The 26,391-nt window shown below is 42.0% G+C and overlaps 1 protein-coding gene across 1 annotated transcript in view; it reads right to left on the bottom strand.

The window, feature by feature from the left end:
• The window catches only part of PTPRJ (protein tyrosine phosphatase receptor type J), a 73,259-nt gene that overhangs the window by 12,152 nt on the left and 34,716 nt on the right, over positions 1-26,391 (bottom strand). Inside the window, exons 2-14 of the mRNA XM_033154182.1 lie at positions 15,514-15,532; positions 14,614-14,835; positions 11,971-12,237; positions 10,691-10,951; positions 9,635-9,901; positions 7,614-7,880; positions 6,346-6,612; positions 5,045-5,311; positions 4,546-4,809; positions 2,661-2,924; positions 1,135-1,263; positions 482-683; positions 225-340 (exon numbers count right to left, since the gene is read on the bottom strand). Coding sequence (XP_033010073.1) covers positions 225-340; positions 482-683; positions 1,135-1,263; positions 2,661-2,924; positions 4,546-4,809; positions 5,045-5,311; positions 6,346-6,612; positions 7,614-7,880; positions 9,635-9,901; positions 10,691-10,951; positions 11,971-12,237; positions 14,614-14,835; positions 15,514-15,532 — 2,812 coding nt within the window. The remainder of the gene's footprint in view (positions 1-224; positions 341-481; positions 684-1,134; positions 1,264-2,660; positions 2,925-4,545; positions 4,810-5,044; positions 5,312-6,345; positions 6,613-7,613; positions 7,881-9,634; positions 9,902-10,690; positions 10,952-11,970; positions 12,238-14,613; positions 14,836-15,513; positions 15,533-26,391) is intronic.

The following is a 26,391-nucleotide window of genomic DNA, read 5'->3' as shown; positions in this document are numbered from 1 at the left end:
GTCTGGCCTTTAGCTTTTGCTTCCCTAGAATTTTAGGGGTGCCCAGTAATGTCTGGGAATTCCAGGTTGTTTGGACTTAAGGAGTGGTGGCAATGTACTACCTCACAGGGTTGGTTTTCTATACCCTGCTCATTAGACACGCTCTGAAACACAAAGGTCTAAGGCTACGCTTTGGCAAGGAGGGGAACGGAACTGGGTTCACAAGAACAACTAAGTAAATGTACCTGGATCTTGAGGTAAGACAACAGCATCTGAAATTTTTGAAAGGGAGACATAACTCTCATTTACGTTGATGGTGTGATTCAAATACTCAATGCGAGTAAAACCAGCAACACATACCCTAATGCAAGGCAGAGGAGAAAGAAAATGGGATTTGAAATCAGTTTGGTTTTAAAAGAAATAAGTGTGTGTTACTCATTTGTTATGTTTTAGTCATCAACACGACTCAGGGAAATGGAGTTAGAAATAAGAATTAAAATACCTGTATGAATGAAGTGGGATTAACTTCCCACTGAAATAACCATGTGTTATGGATCCGTCTCCTATTTCAATATTATGCTGCTCATGGTTGGAGGAGGAAGAGGAACGCTTTTGCACATCTTTGACAAATGCAACATAAGCATCTGCTCCCCGATTCATGAAATCGTCGTAGGTATATTTCAAGGCCTCTGTAGGGACTACATCTGTATTGGGGGGGGGAGAGAAATGAGAATACACCATCATGTAATTATAAAGAAAATATAAAATGATAGATTTTTAGATACTCATAGAGTTCAATAGAAGTAAAATATTCAACAGCTACTTCAATATTGTCCAGAATCAAAATACTAAGTTAAAAAAAGAAGTAAACCCATAAGTTACATGGGGGTTACATTCTGGGGATTGAGCCTAAAGCCAAAACCGTGTATAGTCAAAATACATTGGGTTCAATGGCAGGTGGGATCGCGACCATTGAAAAACAGTACAAGCACCCCCAGTTCCTATCTTGGTTGATATAATAGCTTTGATCAATACCATGCTGGCAGGTACTCTATAGCAATATAAGCATGAAACAAAGTGGGATACAAAACTTGGTTTTGCTGAGGAAACAATAAATGATACAATGGCTGTACTGGGCATGCATTTTGTTTTTACCTTTTGATGTGACTATTACTGCATATGCTACTAAAGGTCCATGGCTTGCATTAAAGCTACTGAACTGAACTGTCAAGGAGTTGTGACTGGTTCCCACAATGGTAGGGGCTGTAAGTGGTAATGGAGGGTCTGGAAAACAAATATTTATTAACTGAAAACATTAATGAACTGTTTACTATTTTAAAAGTCTCAAAGCAGTGTACAACACAAAACCAGTAAACAGAAAACATAAAAAATAAAAAAACACAACATAAAAACCTGTAAACCACTAGTATATAAAGCACATAAAAACAAATAAAACAAACATGGAAGGAATGTGGGGAAAGTCATTTTTGTATCTCAAATCTCTTTCTGCAGCATTACAAAGGAACACAATGGCCTTTGCAAAGACTAGCCTAGTTCTTGATTATCTGTATAGCTATGTTGGGATTTGCCGAAATGATTTTTGTACGGTGGCTTCTGTACTCTACAACTCTTAAAAGTGCAAGTTACCACTTGGAGTCACCCACATCATTCAGAAGCTCCAAATGCCACTACACATTGCAACTGCATCATGCATGGAGCCACCACATGGATGTTCCTTGCAGAGGTTTACATACATGGCAAACAACAAAGAATCAAGCAGCAAACATTGTTGTTGTGAAAGCTTTAAGACTTTAAGACCAAGTCAAACTGTAAGAGATTTTTCTTGGTAGCTGTCCCACAACTGTGCAACTTCCTTTGCATGGAGCTTCACAAAAGCTTAAAATTTTCTGAAAGCACTGTAAGATGTTCCTATTTGGACTGGCATCTTCTTGCTTAGAAATACTTTAGTTTTCATGCAATACATACAGTCCAATATATTCTATTGAAGTGGTCCAGAGAAGCTCGTGCCATAATAAATTTGCTCATCTTGAAAGTACTACAGTGGTACCTCAGGTTACAGATGCTTCAGGTTACAGACTCCGCTAATCCAAAAATAGTACCTTGGGTTAAGAACTTTGCTTCAGGATGAGAACAGAAATCGCGTGGCGGTGGTGTGGCGGCAGCAGGAGGCCCCATTAGCTAAAGTGGTACCTCAGGTTAAGAACAGTTTCAGGTTAAGAACAGACCTCCAGAACGAATTAAGTTCTTAACCCGAGGTACCACTGTACAAGGTTCTATGCTGTATATACTAATGGTACTCTGTTTTATTTTTGTTTTTGTTTTGGTATCCCTCCCTCAACAGACACAATTGCATAAAAACAAGGGACAAAAGGGTTAAGGATAATAAGATAGGAACTCTCCAGCTGCGAGGTTTTCCTTTAGCAAAAAAAATTTGGAAAGACTTTTTCTCAAGTAAGTGGTCATAAAACTATTTCTAAATTTTTAAACAACCACACACCCACGCTTATTTCTGTTGACAAACACACACCTTTTTCACTGGGCCTAAAATTTGCGATGTTATATGATTATTTTATGTAATGCTAATAGCTATCTAGTTCAGAAACCCATTTCCATTATGAATTCCTTGCCAACAACCCCACACAATGCAACCTTATGCTTACCGCCAATACTTGTGGTACATATTTTTTCCTGAGGATGGCTATCTTTCCCACACGAATGTGTGACAATTCTAACAGTGTAGTTGGTATAGTAGTTCAAATCTGTTACTGTGGTATGGTTTTCTGATATATTTTTACTGCCCCAACTACTATTTAAGATGTCAACTCCAAAGTCAGCAAACCTTCCCTTTGGATTAGACCAGTTTAGAATCAATTTTGGCTGCTTGGCGACTTGCATGCAGTTCAACACCTCCACTCTTGCAGCATCTACAACAAAGAAGGCAGGCTAGTCACACAGGGTATTTAATAAACACACATATCACTTGGATGAAAAAGGCAGCAGGGCAGAACAGAACCAAATCTCTTAATTCCTCCTACTAGGTTTGTTCCCTACTTTGTCTCTTTACTAGACAGTGGCCCCGTGGTTCTCAAACGGAATCCGTTCCGGAAGTCTGTTCAACTTCCGAAACGTTCAAAAACCAAGGCGTGGCTTCCGATTGGCTGCAGGAACTTCCTGCACTCAAGCGGAAGCTGTGTCGGATGTTCGGCTTCTGAAAAATGTTTGAAAACCGGAACACTTACTTCTGGGTTTTCGGCGTTCGGAAGCCGATTTGTTCGTCAACTGAGCTGTTCGAGAACCAAGGTTCTACTGTATGCATTTCAGTTTGTTCATAATAGGAGACAAGACACACCACAACAAGGAGGGCACAAGGAGAAATGGCATATCAAATTTGGATCATGTATAACAGGCATGTCCAACTCTCAAGAGACTGCGATCTACTCTCACCATAAAAATAGTCGAAACAAACAAACAAAAAAATCCTTCCTGTAGCACCTCAGAGACCAACTAAGCTTGTTATTGGTATGAGACCTGAAGAAGTGTACATGAACACGAAAGCTCATACCGATAACAAACTTAGTTGGTCTCTGAGGTGCTACTGGAAGGATTTTTGTTTGTTTCGACTACGGCAGACCAACACGGCTACCTACCTGTAACTATAAAAACAGTGCGAGTGATCTACCCATTGGATTGACCAAAGTTGTTGAGCTTTTGTTTTGGGGAGGAGGGGCGATCGACCGGGGACACCCCGCAATCGACCGGTAGATCACAATTGACCTGCTGAACATGCCTGATATATAACATTCATCTGGCCAGGAGAAAATGTGTTAAACAATGAAAAGGGGCCTGGTCTTGCAATTAACTGCTGCATAAGAGCTAACAGAAGGCATTGCGTGGGGCTTCTGCGCAAGACCACACAGCAAGAGGTTGCACACACCTCGCGCAAACAGAAGCACAAGGATTGCAGTTCTTGTATCTTATGCAAGAGATAAAACACTCAATTAGAAAAGGCCTTTTTGCACACCAAAGAGGTTTTTCTGTTTGCACCTCTATATCAAATCCTTTATTTATCACCAGCTACTGAAAAGATTAATTGTTTCAAACACTGCATGTAACAGCGCAGACCTAACTATGTCTTTTCAGACGCAAGTCTTGTTGAATTCAAGGGGACATGCTGCTAAGCAAGCAGGGTTAGGATTGGAACCCAAGAATGGTTATTCTTCATTTGCATTTACAGGTGGACGTATTTTCTTCAGGCATTCTTCACTCCATAGTCTGGCTGGATGTCGCCAAATGCTGTTGACATGAAACGGTGGGGGTAATTTTTCCTTTGTTCATGTGCCTTGTACACATACCCGAGGCACAGAGAAGCAAAATAAGTAAGATTTAAAATATGGTAGCCTAATAAAACACCTTTCCTCAAAAAAGACATGAAGTCTGCTCTGCTTTTGTTTGCTTCACCCCCTGTCCCATTTCTGCAGACATCACCTTATCTGCTTAAGCATATAACAGAGAAGATTCTGCCCTTCTGCCATTTAACAGACTTACCTGTACATTTACTTATGCTGCCTGGTCTCCCTTCGGTTTGATTATACCCTGCTACTGAATAAATGCTGAATGTATAATCGGTCCCAGGAGTTAGCTCTGAAATTTCAGCATTTGTAGTTGGGAATATCTTGTCCACAATAGCTTCACCACCAATCTGTATCCTGTAGGTGTACTCTGGAGAAGCTGCATCAAGATTCTCCCATGTTATGTTGACCGTTGTTGTACTGACATCTGTAACTCTGATGCTGGTGACTGAGCTGGGAGCTGTTAAGGGGGGAAATGGCTTTTAAATATATATATCTAAGCTGAACTGTGTTCCAAATTGACATCATAACCTCCCAAATATTTTCCTTTGTTATTATAAGGCACACGCGCGCACACACACGCGCGCGCACACACACACACACACACAATTATTCAACTCTCTCATGGAAATGTATTTTTAATACATATTGTTAGCATTTTAAGGAACACTTCTAATTGCTTTTTAACTACTTACCTGTGTACCTGTCTATGGTTTGCGGGTCCCCTGTAGTGAGGTTGTCTGCTGCTCGTGGAAATACAGTAAAGCGATAGAGGGTGCCTGGTACAAGTCCTTGAATGGTAACGTTCGTGTATTGTGATGTCACATTCATTTCCACTTGATTTTGTACATACAATACTATGTAAGTGTACCCTGAAGAAGCAGCGTCATTGTCTTCCCATCTTAAGGTTACGTTCACTGTGCCAATATCAACGACATCGAAGCCAGAGACAGGACTGGGCTCTATATGGGGGAAACGCAAAAGGAAAGTGAGATCTGAACCATGGGAGGGATAAATAAGGTTAAGTACCCTGCCTGAAATCCAGCTGTGCTGTCCTGCTTGCACAACAGGCCACCCTCTCCTCCCTCCTGCAGCTTCCTATACACCTTCAATCTCTTCTGGAGGTTTGGGGGAATCTTTGCAGCAGATCGGAGGCTGCAGGGAGCATCAGGGAGAAGGAGAAGGGCAAGATCCATTGTGCCTACTGTACAACCTCACCCAGAATATATACGTTTTTCCAGGGGGGTGGAAATGCCTTAAGTGTCCAAGAACACCTTTGCACAGATTCTTCTTAAACTGGGCCAACCTCAAGCTTGTTCTGCTCAAGGACATAATGTGAATGTACATAAAGTACCTAAATGGTACAGTAATGAATGTCATTTTGGAAATTGCCACGTTTTAATTTGCTTACTTATATAAACAGATACATCAGCTTGGTCTTCTTCAGTTGTTGTTTATTTTTAATCAGCTGCTACTGGATATATTTTGAATTTGCACCATGTTCCAGGTTCCAAGCTACTAATTGCTGCCCCGGGGACATCAGAAGCATCCTTCCTGGGAGGACCACTTCCCTTTTATTTGCAATACGCCTCTAATGCAAAGGCTAGCCAAAGAGCTGCCCTCCAGAGAATGATGCACTCCAATACCCATCATTCCCCCTCCCCCGATGGCTGGGAGTCATGGAAGTTTGGAGTCCAGCAACCTCAGGAAGACCTGGGCATCCGCAGGAATTTTTGGGGGTGGGGAGAGAGTAAATCGTTGAAATGGGAAAGCAGGCTAGCTTCTCACAAAAAAAACAAGAATAATACCGCACCTGTAAACAATATGTAACTATGGAAAATAAATGGTATCTAACACGAAAATTGAATTTAATTGTTTTGACACGTGCATGTCTACCTCAATTTTGTCAGCTTCTGATCAAGCACATATTGTGAATATACCTGCATGGAACAAAAATGCACAGACTGGGAATCACCACTTGTCGTAATTTACTTACTAGTATAAACAGTTGTATGATTTGGTTCTCCTTCAATTGTACCATTATCAACTTGTGGGAATATTGTGAATGTATACAATGTTCCAGGTTCCAGTTCCCCAATTACTGCACTGTTGGTGTCAGAAGTTTCATTCCTGGGAGGATCAGTTCCTTCTATTAGTATCCGATAAGTGTAGTTGGAAGCATTCGGATCGCTACTGTTCCACTTTAAAGTTACTGTTGAATTACTGCGGTTTTCAAGGCTGATGTCAAAAACCGGGCTGGGTGCTGTTCAAGAAAGAAGAAAAGGGATCTAGCTATGCCAATAAAATAAAGTTGCATCACAATATTAAAACAGTGATATCAGAAGTCCCTTGAGAAATGTAAAAGGTTACTACAATATGATTGGCTACCATTTTGTTAGAGTATGGTATAAAACAAAAAATGAAGGATAGGCAGAGGGAGCTAATGTAGAGGTCACACATTCTGCAGTAGATCATCACTTGTCAGAGGAACATACTTCAGAATCAATTTAAAAATAGTAATTCTGCTTTCCTGGTATAAACTGGAGACTTAAAGGTAAAGGGACCCCTGACAATTAAGTCCAGTCGCGGACGACTCTGGGGCTGCGCTGCTCATCTCGCTTTACTGGCCGAGGGAGCTGGTGTACAGCTTCCGGGTCATGTGGCCAGCATGACTAAGCCGCTTCTGGCGAACCAGAGCAGCACACGGAAACGCTGTTTACCTTCCCGCCAAAGCGGTACCCATTTATCTACTTGCACTTTGATGTGCTTTCGAACTGCTAGGTTGGCAGGAGCAGGGACCGAAGGGGAGCTCACCCCCATCACGGGGATTCGAACCGCTAACCTTCTGATCGGCAAGCCCTAGGCTCTGTGGTTTAGACCACAGTGCCACCCGCGTCCCGCATGCAATTGTTATTTTTTAATTTTAAACACAATGACAACAACTAGTATATTTGGCGTGTGTAACTATGCAGATGTATTTAGCATAACCACCAATAGCCAGGAAACCACAAGGGCAATAATATAATACCTACTCTGCTCGAGTATATATCATCAATATATAGAATGACCCTTAAGAGAGATCTTAAAACATACTTGTATCTACAGTTACATTGAGTCTCCTTCAGTTTTACCATTATCTACTTGTCTACCTCAATCTTGTCATCTCCTGCTAGAGTAATTATTTTGAATGTACAGAATGCATCTTTATGGTAAAGAAATGTAGCAGTCTGAAATGTTTACTAAGTTGTATGAACTTGGACGTACTTGTATAAACACTTGTAGCATTTGGTTCTCCTTCGATTAGACCATTATCAACTTGTGGGAATATTGTGAATGTATACAATGCTCCAGGTTCCAAGTCCCCAATTACTGCACTGTTAGTGTCAGAAGTTTCATTCCTGGGAGGTTCAGTTCCTTCTATTAGTATCCGATAAGTGTAGTTGGAAGCATTCGGATCGCTACTGTTCCACTTTAAAGTCACTGTTGAATTACTGCGGTTTTCTAGGCTGATGTCAAAAACTGGGTTGGGCTCTGTTTAAAAAAGAGGAAAAGGATTTTAGCTATGCAAGTGAAGGGAAATATTATGACACTGTTAGATGTGCCAGAGATCTCTTGAACAGGTATAGAGTTTGTTGGAATATTAGCATTTACATTATAAAAAACAAATACAGAAGGACAGTTTTACTTTTAAGGTACAAAATTTTTAGAAGTTCATTTATACAGACTTTTGCTATATCACCACCTCTGCTTTACTTGCTAAATAGAGAACTGTACTACAATCAACTCTATGTGTCAGGGAACCACCCTCGGCAGGGCGGGAGGTCTTGTTGATGTACCGAGAGCCCAGACACCTCCTCAGTAGTGAGACCTCCTCAAGCGGAAAGAGTGGCACCTCCTCCAGTGGGGAGGGGCAGAGTGGAAGCAGCCAGGCGAGGCAAGGGCTTGGAGATGCTGCTGAGAGCCCCAGCATACCTCATGAGTTTCTCTCTGAGGGGAGCACGCCAATTCCGTGGCCCCAGTTGCGCAGGGGGGTCAAGAGGAGACAGGGGAGGTGGTGCTTTGGGGTGCCGAAATTCCTATGTTGGGGTCGCAGCCGGAAACCGGCACTCCCGGATTCTGCGAGCGACTAGGACGGTCATGTTTTCACGTTCTCTGCACTGTAAATAGTCTGCACCAATAAACTGTTAAAAGACAGTTGAGACTCATGCCTGATTACTCGTGAGCAACCCTAACGCAGACCTGACACTATGATTCCAAGATTCAGTTTAAAATATTAAACTAACATGATAATCACGTTCTTAATACTTGCAATCAATCTACTAGCAACTGCTGCAAGCACATTTTCTTTACATACGAAATAACAAAAAAGGGGCCCTTCTTTCTGCATTGCAGCTTGTCAGGTGTAGGTTACCGTGGTGGTGATTAGAGGCGGGGAATTCTAGGCCCGCCAAGTACAGTTCGTAATATTGTGAGAGGTTCCACAAAACCTTACAAAAGCCCATTTCCTGAGCATTTCCACTCAGACTGAGCCAGACAGGCAACACCTTTGAGTTAGGTGATGCAGCAGGAGAAAGTGAACTCTTGGGTCTTCACATTTTGTCACTGGGTGCCTCCTTTGACTTGGGGCAGGCACAGGCAGTTGGACACTGAAGCATAGGAAAGAGGATCCCTCTTTCCATACCATCACAACAACATACAAAGAGCCTGCTGGATCGGGCCAGTGACCCATCTAGGCCAGCATCCTGTTCTCACGGTGGCCAACCAGATGCCTGTGGGGAACCCCAAAAGTAGGACCTCAGTTCAAGAGCACTCTCTTCCAGAAACTGGTATTCAGAAGTATTACTGCGTCCAATTATGGAGGCAGAGAGCATAGCCATCTTGGTTAGTAGCCTTATGCTCCATGAATCTGTCCACTTCATTATGGAGGGTTCTGGTTGATATGGCAGTCCAGTTGTTAGTGTGAACTAACGGCCTTTGACATCTTCCTGTCCCCCCTTTCACTTCTTGCATTGTCTTTGCTTCTGCATTCAGGCAGCAGTTCCTTTTGTGGTTGGTAGATATTGGGCCCTTCCCTCCTGTGGGAAAGGATGAATCCTGAATTATATACAGGGGCATGTCTCTGGATGGGGCTTTGGCCAGGAAGGGGACTGACCAAGGAAAAATATATTTAGTCTAGCAAAATAATAGGGAAAGGCAATGTTGCGGCTGGAATTCCTCTTTACCTCTTTATGGTACAGAAACAGGCAGTCTGAAATGTTTACTTACTTGTATGAACTTGGACTTACTTGTATAAACACTTGTAGCATTTGGTTCTCCTTCAGTTGTACCATTATCAACTTGTGGGAATATTGTGAATGTATACAATGTTCCAGGTTTCAAGTCCCCAATTACTGCACTGGTGTTGTTGGAAGTTTCATTCCTGGGAGGATCAGTTCCTTCTATTAGTATCCGATAAGTGTAGTTAGAAGCATTCGGATCACTATTGTTCCACTTCAAAGTTATTGTTGAACTACTGCGGTTTTCAAGAATGATATCAAAAACTGGGCTGGGCTCTGTTAAAAAGAGGAAAAGGGTTTTAGCTGCACTGATGAAGGGAAATTTTTCATCACACTGCTAGATGTTACTGCTAGAAATTTTTGACCCCGATATAGGTTTACTATAATTTAGCTAGCTCACCTTTTGGGGGGATTTCAATATTATCACCACACACAAAAAATGGAAGGCCAGATGCCTAGGTTTTGCTTTCAAACCCGCAAAAATTAAAGAAACCCACTTGCGTGTACTAATTTAAAACATTTCTATGTTACCTTCTGCATCAAGTTGCAAGGCGGCACACTAAAATATGAAAATTGGGGGAAGGTCTTTGGCAGAGTCAGTGCTACCTATAAGCCTTGCATTATCTTCTCCCAGCTAGCTCTCTCACAATATCAAATTTTATTTCACTCCCTCCCATCTCCCCCCCCCCAAACCCCTCACAGACACTTCCATTCTGTGTCATTACTGCATACTGTTTATGAACTTGGCAAAAGGGCTCTCTCTCCCCCACCCCATGAATTTGGATCAGAATTATTCCCTCATTCTCAACCCCTGTCAACTCTACAACTGAGCATAAATTTCAGAATAAGAATAAAAGAACGTCCAACAATTGCAATTTGACATCCATTCCATTAAAGTGACAAGCACATTGTATTAAACAGCTGCAACTAAGTGTGCAGAAAACTAGTCCCCCAGTACATTACAGGCCTTCTGGCTATAGTTCTGTTTGACTCCATACTGAGGATGTAGGGAATGTAACTTTATGGCACCCATGGCAGTTAGAAATCATCATAGATCTTTCTTACTTGTATAAACAATTGTAGTATCTGGTTCTCCTTCAACTGTACCATTGTCGACTTGTGAGTATATTCTGAATGTGTACAATGTTCCAGGTTTCAAGTCCCCAATGGCTGCACTGTTGGTGTCAGAAGTTTCATTCCTGGGAGGATCAGTTCCTTCTATTAGTATCCTATAAGTGTAGTTGGAATCATTTGGGTTGTTCCACTTTAAAGTTACTCCTGTGTCATTGAGGTTTTCAACCTGGATGCCAAAAACTGGATTGGGCCCTGTTTAAGGAAGTGTTATCAAATTTAGTATTGTATAAATTCCTACAGCGAATATTTTGTCAAGATTAAACATTCACTTAGGAGGCATCAGCTACTTGTCATATCTGTTTACACCTTAACTTGCCAAGAACAAACTTGTTGTAGAATCAATTAAAAAAAAAATCAAACTTATTCAGTGCGTTTAAAAAAAAAAAAAGCTAAAGGACTGCTGACAGTTAAGTCCAGTCATGAACGACTCTGGGGTTGTGGTGCTCATCTCGCTTTACTGGCTGAGGGAGCCGGCTTTTGTCCACAGACAGTTTTTCTGGGTCATGTGGCCAGCCTGACTAAGCCGCTTCTGGCAAAACCGGGGCAGCACACGGAAACGCTGTTTACCTTCCTATCAGAGCGGTACCTATTTATCTACTTGCACTTTGACGTGCTTTTGAACTGCTAGGTGGGCAGGAGCTGGGACTGAGCAACGGGAGCTCACCCCGTTGCGAAGATTTGAACCGCCGACCTTCTGATCGGCAGGCCGTAGGCTCAGTGGTTTAGAACACAGCACCACCCACGTCCCTTTAGTGCGTACCCAAGTATAAATTCAGAAAACATTTTTAATAACTGCAGTCAATTTCCCACCTACTTCCTAAAGCATCTTTCATACTTGGAAAGGCATAGCCTTAATGCACATTAGCTGCACAAGGAAGCAAGGTGCCACTTACGCGATGGTTGGTTTCTGGGGATCCAAGCGCAAAAAAAAACAGGCAAGGCCAGGAACCCCCAGAACTGCCCCCACCCCTGTGAGGTGGAGGGCTGCTTACTGGGCTCTGTGAAGGTCGCACAAGGGTCCTGAAGTGCTCCCAGAGCCCTCCTGCAACCTTCCCAGAGCCAGGTAAGAGAGGTGGAGGACTTAAAAAAAAATATTCACCATTGGTGGGTAGCAAACCTGCTTTCCATTTATTTTTACCCAGCCAGCCACATAAGATTGCAAATGCAAAAGTAAAATGTGAATGTGCATGACATTTCAAATGTTTACTTACTGGTATAAACAGTTGTATGATTTGGTTCTCCTTCAATTGTACCATTATCAACTTGTGGAAATATTGTGAATGTATACAATGTTCCAGGTTCCAAGCCCCCAATTACTGCACTGTTGGTGTCAGAAGTTTCATTCCTGGGAGGATCAGTTCCTTCTATTAGTATCCGATAAGTGTATTTGGAAGCATTCGGATCGCTACTGTTCCACTTTAAAGTTACTGTTGAATTACTGCGGTTTTCAAGGCTGATGTCAAAAACTGGGCTGGGTTCTGTTCAAGAAAAAGAAAAAGGGCTTTATCTGCACCATTGAAAGAAAGTATCTCCATTTGAGAATGTGCTACCCAAAATCTGTTAAGAGATACTTGAATAAATGTTTGCAGCACTTGGCTCTCCCCTTCAGTCTTGTTACCATCTGCTTGAGGATATATGTTACAACACCAGTGCAATAATTGGGAATTTACAGGCAGGCACTTCCTATTCATTAACAATTTATCTATGAACAGAAGGCAACAAAACTGATGGAGATGCAACACCACAAGCTCATTCACTGGTGCCACTCGAGATTTCACTCCTGGGAGGTATATCAGTTGATATGTCCTGCAAACATACCTGGAAGCCACAGGACATTTTTGTTTAAGGTTAAATATTCCGTTCTATCAACCTGTATGAAAACTTCATCTATTGCACAAAGGTACAAGAATTAAATGAACAATGCTCAGGAAGCTTATCATAACCTATGGGATTATGTCTAACTACTGTTTTATTTGCAAGAAAGGCAACAAATTCTAAAAATTAAAACATCCAAATCCAGACTCTTTCCCAGCTAAGTAATCAAAAGCAGTTCTTAATACTTGGCATATACTATATACTGGCTAAATCAGGGATAGGAAACTTGGGGCCCTCCAGATGCTGTTGGATTCCAATTCCAACAAGCTCTAGCCAGCACTGCCAATGGCTAGAGATGATGGAGTTGGGGTCCAACAACATCTGGAAGGCAACAGGTTCCCCATCCCTGGCTTAAACAAAAACCATTTAAAGCTAAAAGGAAAAAGGAAGTGCAGCAAATAGTCTACCAAGAGTGTGAAGGAAGAGCTGACCTGCACAAAATTTGACTTAGCATATCCTATGGCTGCTGGACAGATGCTGTGGTTGTGTGTCTAGTGCAGTCTCTGTGGGAACAAGTGCACAGCCTGAAGACTAAAGTAGCTGGCCTGATGGAGTACAGTAAGCTTGACAGGTGGGTGGAGTTGTCCAACAGCCAATCAGCTGATGTCACAGCAGCATCAGATGAGCCATTTCTGCCCACACAGTTCAAAATCGACCCATGCAAGGAAAGGCACAACCATCAAAATGACCAACAACCAGGTGAATGCCACAATGCCACATCTTGGAGTTTCCTCAAGATGCAGTCATATAGGTCCTCAAAATGGGAGAGTCACTCTTCAGAAACAGGCAGTTGAGACTAATTCCATGATGGCCTTCATTCTAGACAATTGTGGCAAGGACACCAGAGAAGTCTCTTAAAGGTCAGCAAGTGTATTGAGGTATAAGCCCTTATAAGGGAAAGTCTGTAATATTTGGAAGTTCTTGTCTACAAAGCCTTGACCGCAACTGATTTCAAAGACAGCTGCATGTGCTTTAATGGTTATGTTGAAGACATGGCAACCAACTGGTCTGTCCAGAAGAAAAGCTGCACATAACATGAAGCAGTCTAGCTGTGTGTGCTGAGAAGGGGCTGGTGGTCATTATACATCCGGGTACCAACACTACATTGTGAAATGTGGCAGCGAGGTCCAGGAAGACAAATGTTGGCTACAACTCAACCCAAGGGTGAATCCCCAGTTTCCAAGCAGTGATTTTAGAAATGCTTCATGCACACAGCCAGCTAACCAGGCAAAGCTGTGTAGTCTCAACACACATCCAAGACAATTGTGTCAGGAGGAAAAGGTTTGGATCCATACAGTACTGAAAAACATTCTGTGGCAAAGGAAATCCCGATCACATATGTTAGATTTGAAGGACAGCAAAGCTATTCATACATTTTTAATTTTTAACATTGCTCCTGAGTGTCTTTAAAACCGAACCTCTTTTCTGTAGAACTCAATTACTATATTCATCAGTTAATTATTTAAGGTTCTTACTTGGCAGCTCTAGACTTTTTATAGTTCCATTACCTCCAAAAGACTTCAGCGACATCATTTATTTATTTTTTAAATAGCCACATGCAACAGGGAAACAAAATGAGTGCTCTCTTTGAATTTAAAACCAACTATTTTTATGTAAAGAATATTACTGTTTCAAAGCACTACACAACCCCCCCCCTCCCAATTTCTAAATGTGGACCAAATGAAGGAGGCTTACTTTTGGACTTATTTGCTTGCAGGAAGAACCCTGGCTGTCATTTGCACTATTGATCAGATGGCTGGCTGCTGTTAGAGGCTATAAAGTTCAATTGTGCTTTGCATTAGAACAAACAGTTCAGTTTCACTAGTCAGCAGCAGCGCCTGGTCTTACTGGAATCAGCTACTAGTAGCAGAATCGCACACGTGTGAGAAATCCAAGCAATCTTCTCTCTATTTAAAATGTAATAACTGCCTCCGATGCCATCTCAGATCCGTAAACATCTCTCCCAGCCCATTACTTACTTGTTGTAATGATTTTGCAGCATGATTTTGCAGCAGAAATCTCAAAAGTCACTTTGTACTGCGTGCCAGGTTGAAGTCCAGATACTGTAGTATTAAATGGTTGCACTCCAGCACTTGTTCCATTTGTGAAAGTTACATTACTTATTGTATGGTTGTCAGGTGGCTGGATATGTATTTCTGTTTCTGATACGGTTACATTTACAGATCCACATTCATTAACGCCTATGCAGAAGAAAAAAAGAGCCAACAGCTAAATGCCTTTGCTTAACTAGAGGTTTTTTTTCCATTGCTAAATGAAATATTTGTTACGAAGTTTGGGGAAACACTCTCTGTCTGTTATATGAGCTCTGGACAGTATGAAACTGGTGAGCAGTGTGGGGTGGGAAGAGGTGCTTCTGCAGATCAAGAGTCAACAAGAGACTGGATCGTATGCAGAACTGATCTAATGTGTTAACAATGTGCCACGATACTTGTATAGCAATGGCACAAAAAGGGGGCAGGGCCCTGTATGAGGACAATATGCAGCATCCTCAGTGACTTTCTGTTGATGGCAACAGAGAAGATTTAGGTTTATTTGCAAGAGATGGAGCTTGTACTACGAAGGGTAGAAGCTGTTGCATTGGTACAAGCCAGGCAGATCTATAGAAGTGGAATAAACAATCTGAAGGGAAGCAAGCCTATCAACATAGTATTTAATATTCATAAACAGGATAATAAGAAAAGCTATAGAATTCAAGTAACAAGTTAACTGCACCAGGGGTGCTTCCTGGCCTGGGAACAGAGGTGAAAGGTTTCAAACAGCATTTACATAACTGCATTAGGTAACCATAAATCCACACCAGTGACCCCTCTATCAGGGATAGAACTGAAATCTGAAAGGATAATAAGGGTGGTACTTACAATCAGCAGCAACTGCTACCTGTTAAAAGGAAAGAAAAGGCGTTAGAAGATCCTGAAAACGTCATTACCATTGTGGCATACATTTGTGCTTGCTAACACGAGGGAAGAGGAAGTGATTTTCGCCGATTCACCCTTTCCCCGGAGGTTCCTTCCATCACCATCTAATCCTCTGGAACAGATTTTTGGGGATGGGGGGGGGGAATTTGTGAACAAACACCTCCCATTCTTTTGCATTAGCAGACACCTCCACTGGATGAAAAGCCATTCTGCAAGAAGAATGTCAGCTTTGGCTTTCACCCACAGAGCTGCATAAGCAAAAAAGAAAAAGCAGAGAGATGTACATGCAGAAGAATGGGGAGAAAGGAAAGCAGTTCACACACATGCTACCACTTCCCCTAAATATGACGGCTAGAAATATTTATAAAACATGAAAAGCTGAAAATATCAATATATTTAACAAGACCCCTGAGGGTTTGTTATGCTATCTAGTGACTCCATTTGTGGGCATCACCTACAATAGTTTTTTATACTGGATACAGGTGGACATCTTGGAATCTGCAGGTGTCATTATTTGCTGCTCACACCTACAGAAGCTCATCTAAGCCACTGTGAAGCCCCAGATCACTGGGCCACGAATTGGACCCTCCCATTATTCCCATTGCCTACCTCTAAAAAAGAAATTATAGTCTACTAACATTAGATCTTTTTTTAAAAAACAAACAAACAAACCTGACTTTTCATACACAAAAGCCAAATGATATTTTTATTTTTTAAAAATGAGATTATTATTATTATTTACAAAATCTGTTTTTCTACACTGGCTAAGAGTTGATTAGCGATACTGCCTACTGAATATGCTCAGGAGCTATAGTCTCTCTAGAGTATTAATGTAATCATTCAATCAACTTTTGTTTATAGTAGATATAACAATATACATAAATTCAAATATTTTTGCAGTGTATTGTTTGCCTTTCACAAATCACACGTATGAAATCAATACGCTTCAAAGTAAAATACAGTGGTACCTTGGTTTGCGAACGGTCTGGTTTGCATACGTTTTGGATTACAATCACATCAAACCTGGAAGTGCGTGTCCCGGTTTGCGAACTTTTTTTGGATTACAACCCATTTTTTTGAGATTACGGACAATTTTTTGGGGAGGCCCCATTGGCGAAAGCGCGCCTTGGGTTACAACCTGTTTTGGTTTACGAACGGACCTCCGGAACGGATTATGGTTGTAAACAAAGGTACCACTGTACTGTATCTAAATTACCATGTTAACTTCTTGTAATACTGAGGGAAAACCACTAGAGGCCACAACAAAACCACAAAAGATATGTGCTCATAATAAGCTAAAATGTGAAACATTTACACTAGATTTTGTCAGCCAAGTGACCCAACATTTTGTTGGGTCGCTATCGGGGTTTGGCAGGGACAAGGGGGCCAAGCACTGTACTGACTGCCCTCCTTCCTTTCCAGGCATTCCCAGGGGACACATCAGGCAATTTTACTTCTGCTGCTGAGATTTATTGTGAGTGCCACAGTGATCTGTCTTATTCCCCTACACCTATATAAACTTCCTGGGAGAGATAACCTTGGGTTTGATATGACTAGTTATGTTTATTATGAAATGTCCACTTCAACCTGTCACTCCAAAGTGCTCAGGGCAGCAGATGATTAACAGAAATTCAACAATTTAAGACGTCACAGCAGCAATAAAAACCAGCAGGACAAAAGAGAGAGTCAAACAAAGGACAGGCCAAAGTCCTGCCAGACCATAAACTCTTTCAGCTAATGGTGAAAGACCAAGGAAAAGGTGGCTAAGTGCATAGGATTTCTACATCCTGGGCACCACAACTGAGAAGGCCCTTTCGTTTGTTCCTGCAAACTGTACAGGCAGTGACCATTTCATGTGGAGGGTTCTGTTCCCGGCCTCCATGTTTCACTGGAGCGTGCCTCAGCCCACCCCCATTCCATCCTCTTCCAGGTCCAAAATGACCCGTGTGTGGACATGTCTAAGATGTTAGCCACCTGTACGGATCAAGCATCTTAGGCAAGTACTAGTGACTGGTTGAGGAGATAAGCTGGTTGTTGTCTGCCCACTATTTCCCTCAAACCACCACTGTCAGGTTCACCTGATTCAGTTGCTGTGGATAGTTTTTCTTTTTTTTTCTTTTTTTAATCAAAAACTTTATTGATTAAAACACAATACATCCAGTACATTCTCACATTAACATACAACATCATTTTTATCATACATTTCCCATTTTTTCATCCTCACACCCACCACCAAACACCCCTCTGACTTCCCTCCATCACTCTTTCGACTTCCATTATAAGCTATTTGTTCACTATTTGTACAATCTTAATTTCTATATATTTCTATAATCATCTTTAATTCTTTATATTAATTTATTATTCTACAATTCCTTCATACCTCTTACTCCAAGCATATTAGCACTTCTTTCTTTGAGCAATGTTTCTCCATATACTCTTCATAACATTTCCATTGTTCCTAGTTGGAATCTTTTCTTTCTTGGGAAGCCTTTGGAACGACCCCGAAATCACTATTTAAAACTTCTTAATTAGCTGGTATCACTCCCTACTTTGTAAATTTACTTTAATGAGAACTGTTAATTTTGCTTTTCACTTGTTTTATAAAGTACGGAAATGTACTGTGTTTTACAGCATGAAGTTCTGCTTTAATTAATTGTGCATCAGAACAACTTTTGATTTAAAGTAAGCATTTTAAAAAGAGAGGCATGCGATATTTTTTTTTTAATGCTATCACGGAAAACACAGGACAAAGTGTTTTTCTGAAATACTACTCCTACTCCACCCTGAAAAGGGTTCATGGTGCCCTAGGACAACGCAGAATAATGAAGCAAAGCCAGAAAGACCTGAAATAAAAGCAGTAATTAGATGTGAGCGAAATCCCATCCTAGCACAATTATCTTAGATTTCCAGCAATTTATTTCTACAATGGTTAGGAATTTTTCTATTGTGTTCTAGAACTCAAAAGCTGAAGAGTCATATGCCAATTATTTAGGCTTGCATCCAAAGTAGCGTTAAGTCACTCATTCTTCTAGCCTAAGGATCTATGCTTGTGCAACAGAACTTCCCTGCCTCTTGCATGCACCCCCTAAATTTGTTCTGGGTATTTCTCCCAACCTTTCAGAGGAAAATTTGGGAGAGTGTAGGGTGCACAAGGGAGAGTAAAGGGGGGAAAGTTCTGTTGCACAAGTGTAAGAGCACTGGATACCCCCCCTTGATTCTTATGTACTTATTTCATTATAGTCCCACTTTCCTCCAGGCTCAAGACAGCATAGTCACAGCATGGCTCTCCTCGTGTCCTATTTATCTTCCTAACAACCCTTTGATGTTGGGTAGGTTGAGAGACAGTGACTGGCCCAAGGTCACCCAGTGGACTTTGTGGCTAAGTGGAGACACCCACTGCTCCAGGGTGTGATCTGAAGGCACAGAATGTGGCCACCTTGCTGAAGTTAAGCAGGTATGAATCTGGTCAACGCCTGGTTGGGTGGCCAACTGGGAGCCACATGTATGCAAGCCTTGGGTTCCATGATGAAAAGGTGGCATGTAAGTACAAATAAAACCTGCGGCATTGTACTGGTTTGCTACTAGATTTCCTAAAAGAGTACGCTACTGGCAATATTTAATATATGCTTGCTGGAAACTTGCTAAGGTCCCCAAAGTACTGAATTCAACATGACTTCCTTCTGTCACCAGCCAAGTCCCAGGAGTTATCAAAGTCTTAAAGAAAGAGGAAAACAGCCTCCTTTATAAATATTTATGAACCTATCTTTATAAATGTGAAGAAAAACATGATAAATTAATGTCTTGGCCCAGAAAGGAAGCAGGGCCTCCATGGTGCTGATAAGATGGCAGTGTTCGCAAAAAAATCTGGCAAGCATTTAGAAAACACTGGTACATAGAGAAACACATGTTCAATGGCGAAGGCAGGCCCTAGAGGGACTTCTCCCTTCTGCAGGTGCTGCTGATCGGTACGGACCCACAGTGGATAACTGGCAGCCATATATATATATAGAGAGAGAGAGAGAGACAGAGAGAGAGAGAGAGAGAGAAGTCCAAGGGGTGGGGTTGGCTGGGGAGTAAATAAATGCCAAAAATAAGAAATCAATTAATAATAATAATAATAATAATAATAATAATAATAATTTATTTATTTATTTATACCCCACCCATCTGGCTGTGCTTCCCTGACTTTATGTCAGATATATGTGTATATATATGTATGTATGTATGTATGTATGTATGTATGTATGCTCTCTCTCTCGCTCTCTCTTTCCACATTGTTGATTGTTGTGGATATGAGACCTTGTAGTCAAATGAAAAATGAGAGGTTTAGGGGGACAAGTGAGAAGAAAATGCACCATGATAGAAGGGTAAAGAAAGGTGTTACAAGCACTGCTCAGGGGTCTGAGTGCAACAGACTTCTGCCTGTGCAACATGACTTCACCTTTCTCTTCCCCAACCCTCCACAGCCGATTCTGAGGGTTCATAGTGGGCTGCAGGCGGGCAGAGAGGGGGTGGCGGTTCTGTTCTACTAGCAGACATCCTTTGCACTAGAAGAACAGGAGTGCTGGTTACTAGCCAGTTTAACTTTTAGAGCAGAAATTTGCTGAGTTTGTCGAATTTTCTCAGTTTAAGCAAAACCCTGCAGTGCATTAAATCTGCTTCCTGTAGAGAGCTTTGAATAAAAGGACTCGTTTTATGAGATCGGCTTCCATCACGTAGCTTCAGATAATTGTGCTGGAGTAAGTGGACGTGGGTGGCGCTGTGGGTTAAACCACAGAGCCTAGGGCTTGTAAATGAGAAGTTCGGTAGTTCAAATCCCCGTGACGGGGTGAGCTCCCATTGTTCGGTCCCAGCTCCTGCCCTCCTAGCAGTTCGAAAGCATTTAGATTAATAGGCACCATTCCGGCGGGAAGGTAAACGGCGTTTCCATGCGCTGCTCTGGTTCGCCAGAAGCAGCTTTGTCATGCTGGCCACATGACCCGGAAGCTGTACACCGGCTTACTCGGCCAGTAACGCGAGATGAGTGCCGCAACCCCAGAGTCGGACACTACTGGACCTAATGGTCAGGGGTCCCTTTACCTTTAAGTGGACATAGGAAGCGGTCAGTTTCCTCCATCGGTGTGAGTCACCCTATGGATGAGCTAATCACAGGTGCAAGGTCAGCCAAGCCAGTTGCTACAGTAACTGCCCAGTGCCACGACTATATCTATGATACCTGCTCATAAAGCAACTGACAAGACTACTGAGCTGGCATGCATTAGTTCAGTATTCTGTCAGTTACCGGTAGTATGTGAGTTGTCAGTTGGTGTTACTTGTTCAGGTGTTACTTGAATTGCTGGAGATTATTTGGAGCAACAGATTTACTTTGTACTTCTATGTTCTGTATATATCTGTATCTGCAAAAGCCTACCAGCTGTACATACAATAACTGCTTGCATGTGATGACTACTACTGGGAGCGACTTCCATTGCGTGTGTATCTCATATGAGATTCCCAACAAATTGGCTTCCTTAATTATGTGTATATATAGATTCAGCTTGTTCTTTTAAGGTAACACTTGTTCAAACCTAACCCTCTTTATACAGATTTCTACTTTAAATACAAACGTGATGAAACTGAAAACTTAGAATTACTCTGCAAAGATAATTTCATAACACTTTTTATCCTAACTTTACCCTGGTCAGAAACAAACTGAGGATGACCTTTCCACTTACTTTGACAGGTTTCAGATAATTACCAGATTATTAAAAGGTATTTGGGCTCAACATGATGAGCCAATTCAGACAGGTCACAAACAAGTTCTACAGAATGAAAATCTTATGCTAAGGATGCACGGTGATGTTAAAATAGCACAGCACTTGAATTGTGGTAGTGGGAAATAAAAGCCAACAAGAAATTTACAGTTCCTTGGTTTCACTGTGGATGGTTCTTAACACCAACCGCTTCCTACATAATGAATAGAGACTCGCTTGTCTCCCTCATGATGAGACGCATGAAATAAGAAGGAAACACTTCAATTCTGCTTCCTTGACCACTGCTTGTTTTGTGGTGTCCAATGCCACCTTCAAGAATAACTTTTTGTATCTCCACAGAAAAAAAGAAGTGAAATCTCAACAAGTTTCACTAGGCTGTTTTTGGAAAATGAAACTAATCGCATAGGCTTTCCCCCCTGTATTTCGCTACAAACAGCAAACCATCTAGCTGAAATATCCGTGGAATAAAGGTTGTAATCCTGTGTCTCCTTACTTGGGAATAAATCTCATTCATCAGAGCAGCACTTGCTTCTCAGCAAACATCCATACCTAGGACCAGATTATAAACTGGGGCTGGGAAACTGGAGCCTTCCAAATGTTGCTGGACAAAACTTCCATCAACCCTTATTTACTAAAGATTGGAAACTCCTTATAGACTTTTGTGAAAAAGAAAATGAACATGATATCTGGGTTTGAGGATTGAAGAAAACTGTCCCTCAGACCATGTGGTGAGCCGGACTATATTTTGAAAAAAAATAATGAACGAATTCCTATGCCCCACAAATAACCCAGAGATACATTTTAAATAAAAGCACACATTCTACTCATGTAAAAACACACTGATTCCCAGACTGTCCGCGGGCCGCATTTAGAAGGCGATTGGGCCACATCCGGCCCCCGGGCCTTAGTTTGGGGACCCCTGGGCTACAAGTTCCCTATTCTTGTTGTAAATGATCAGAAATGGATGGACACCATTAAAGACTGCATTTGTCACAATCTAACATCTTAGCGCCTTAAAAGGGGCTTCCGTTGGAGCAAACTGAATGAATGGGTGCAATTGATAACTGTCAATAAGTACAGGTATTTCTTGCTACAGGTGCACCTAGTGATTACAGGCTTTGAATCACACCCGTTCGTTCCCTTTTCTCTGAGGGAACCACTTCAGAGTTTTGATGAAATGGGATTGTGGTTGAAGAAAGCTTACGCCAAAAGGAATGGCAGACTTTGGGCTGCCACAAGATTCTTTGTCACTTTTAAGTAAGGTGTTGGAACGTAACAGAAACAAACAGTGCACTTAAAAGTATCCACCCATTCCAATGTCTCCAATCTCTTCCTTTGGCAGAGTATTGTTCTAAGAAATACTTATTGACAGTTACGATCAGTGGCAATTGTGCATATTAATAGGTTGTATTCAACATAGGACAAAGGCAAATAGGAATGCTATCTCCCCACCCCCTGTAGATCTGTTCTAGGATTCCCCCAACACCCCGGAGCAGATTTGGAGATCGCATAGGACGCGTGCAGCGGGAGGAGATGGAGGAAAGTCCCATTGCGCTTGTGGTAATCCTTGCACCAGCACAATTATTTAGTTGAATACCACCATATACATTTGTTGCTATTTTAGTTGTTTCCAGAATGTGTCATTCTGTCCACATTCTCTATCTGTTGCAAGTGAAGCCCGTTGCCAAACACAGGCATAAGATAAAACAAGAATGGCAAAATATTGCCACGTATTTACCAGTAGTTTACAGCAAAGTAGCAAGTTTCCCCACCTACAAGCCTTTTATTGTCCATTTAGACAACTCAGAAGGAGGTAGCTGATCCAATTGGTACCCTTCTAGGAGCGCAAGGGCCTTTGATTCAGTAGAGAAATCCACTTTCAGAAGAGGAAAGGAGGCAATTTTTTGCTGATTCCCCCCTTGCACTCCCCAGCAAACACGCCCCCCCCCCCCGAAATCTGTTCCAGAAGACAATCCCTTCCTTCTGTTTCCATTAGCTAACTCTCAATTCAAGGGCCTGATGCAGACTCCGAAGTACGTTTTTCTGCTCCCTCCCCCCAACACCTGACTGATTTTCATGGTGGCAAAAACAAAAAAACCTACACAGTGGGCACAGCAGAGAATCCTGATAGGCACGCAAATCAGGTAGGGATGTTGGAGAATTTCTGTGGAAACAAGAGCAGAAATTGCTGGTGTTCACTTATTTGTGCCATGGCTGAAACAGCGGCTCTTGGTGTTTTCAGTCCACAGATGAAGTATAATGATACACAATTGTCAACAGTAATCCATCCCCGATTTGCAATGCGTTTCCTTTGCACTGAAATGAACGGTGTGGAACAATACAACAATAACGCAAAGGATGTAATGGATTGTGCAATGTTTTGCCATATGTAATGGATTGTGCAATATTTTGCCATAGCAGGCAGCATGGGCATAGCCAAGCTGCCCCTCCCGCCTCCCCCAGATCAAGTAAAGCAATATAAATATTTAACTAACTGACCAATCACATCGGTTCTGCCCTCCCTCCCTAACAAAAGTCCTGCCCCCCTCCAACAAAAACCCTGGCTACGCCCATGGTAGGCAGTACCGGTAACTTAATTTTTGCCAGAAACCGAACTCAGGCAATTAGATCAATTAGATGAGCTGAGAGGGAGCAGCAAGTTCAACTGATCTACACCAATCAGATGAGGAGGTCCTGTGTGTGTGTGTGTGTGTGTGTGTGTACACAAGAGTGTGGGGCCACACCCACCACTGGAAGAAGGCTCATGGAAGGTTGGCCAAGAGTGAATACAGCCTTTGAGAAAGAAAGAAAAGTTAATCAAAACTGCATTTGCAGATGCCCCCACTGGAGCAACAGTGCAAGGAGCACCAACAACATTTGATGCATTTAAAAAAAATAAAAATCTGTAGCTATAATAATTCTTGCCTGGATGAAGCAATTCTAAGATATGTTTGGTGCACATTACAACAGCCTGAAATTTTCATATGAGTGGCCTTTCCGCTTTCTACACATATACTTCAGGCACAACAAATGCATCACTTGAGCTAAATTTCCTCACTGATATGAGTAGCTGGCATCTGAAACATGACCCACCTATGTACTGAATGTGACTGAAGGAAATGCATTTTTTTTTAAATACCACCTATGAAGGTGCCATAATACATGATGTAGAACTGTGGAGGAGGCACTCCTAATTACTTGCGAGTAGTGAAGCCATCTAATTAAAAAAAAGTGATGTAAATCTCTCCACTGCCACGCTGCCATCATTGCACATAGAATTCCTGGAATGTATTAGGGAGTTATTTAATCTCATTTTATGCTACATTCCTGAAAACAAGTCAACAATACATATAACCACACTTTACAATTAGAGGCCTACTTTAAAGAGAAAATGTCACAACTGCTTCTACAGCATAAGGCTGATATGCTATCAATTTACATGGAGAAATGTAAGAAAAATAGTAACCTCCTACTCCCCCCCCCCATTAGTACAGTCACACCCTCGGGTTACAAACGCTGCGGGTTGCACATTTTCGGGTTGCAGACCGCACCGAACCCGGAAGTACCAGAAGGGGTTACTTCCAGGTTTCGGCGCTCGCACATGCGCAGAACCACAAAATGACATCACGCGCATGCGCAGAAGCGCCGATTTGCATCACACGCATGCGCAGACATGACGCTTCACGTTCGCAACCCGAGGTAGACTGTACTTCAAACTCTGCCACCTGTTTGATTTTACAGAAATTAAAAAGGAAAGACTAACAACATCAGCAAAACAAATGACATTATGCAATGCTGTCTAAGTCGGCTTCTACCATAAATCATTGCCTGGCTGTCCCAAACAGTTAACCACATTAGTTTATGGTTGGGATTTCCCCTCCCACACATCCAACTGTTTAAAAGCTCATCTGTACTTGTAAGTGTGTCACATCTGGCAAACAAAGACAATCCATTACATCAGCAATTTGGGTTACAGGACTAAGGCAATTGAAAAAGAAACCTCAAAACAAGTTGGAAAGGAATGTAGAAATTTTACTTTGCGGTAGGACTGACAGAAATGCGATTTCTATTTAGGTTTGTTTTCCTATGAGAGCCTGTCACTTCATTCTGGTTACTGCCATACAGAAGCGTCGTAATCACAATCACTACATGCAGCAAGCGGCAAATAAATTGGATGAATGAAGAGAAGCGTAAAACGGGGTGGATGGGTGGGGGAGAACAATCCATTACAGGCATAAAAACCATACAAAAATCCATAGAAGACAAAGCAAAATAACAGCAGCAACAGCAACAGCAAAATCGTCATAATCCATGGGTAGGCAAACTAAGGCTCGGGGGCCGGATCCAGCCCAATTACCTTCTAAATCCGGCCTGCAGATGGTCCGGGAATCAGTGTGTTTTTACATAAGCAGAATGTGTCCTTCTATTTAAAATGCATCTCTGGGTTATTTGTGGGGCATCTGGAATTCATTCATTTTTCTTTTCTTTTTCAAAATATAGTCCAGCTCCCCACAAGGTCTGAGGGACAGTGGACCGGCCCACTGCTGGAAAAGTTTGCTGACCCCTGTCATAAACCATCAAATGGCTGGGAGAGTTAAGTTTTATAAGATAAGCCTTATGAGGCTAAGTGATCTCTAAGATAGCCATGGGAAGCAGGCAATGGTCTGGATCCAGATTCCTAAAGGGCAGACTTTTAGTCTTTCATAATGCTCACCTAAGTCTTAAAATAAAAATTGACTGGAGTTCCTTGTTTCTTCTGTCCCTCTCCCTACAACCAGGCAAAGCAGCCGAGTGTCACATGGCGCTACCCAACTCTGTCCCACCACTACCACCACCTGACCAACAAATGGAACACCCTTATGCAAACTGTGCACATCTCAGGCAAACTACCCAAATCTGGTTCATCCACAATATCTGGTTGCTGGTCTCCATCACCTCTACTATACTGTTAAAGCCTTTATGAAATGTTATCACGCCTCGTAGTTCTAAGGCAAGGGATGTAGAACCTATGCCCCCCTCAGATGTTGCTGGAGTCAGAGGAGATTGGAGTTGTGGTCCAGCAACACCT

The sequence above is a fragment of the Lacerta agilis genome, chromosome 1 (assembly GCF_009819535.1).
Source record: "Lacerta agilis isolate rLacAgi1 chromosome 1, rLacAgi1.pri, whole genome shotgun sequence".
NCBI classification, from domain to species: domain Eukaryota; kingdom Metazoa; phylum Chordata; class Lepidosauria; order Squamata; family Lacertidae; genus Lacerta; species Lacerta agilis.
The sequence above is the reverse complement of the archived record's forward strand: the minus strand, read 5'-3'. Positions and strand labels throughout refer to the sequence as shown.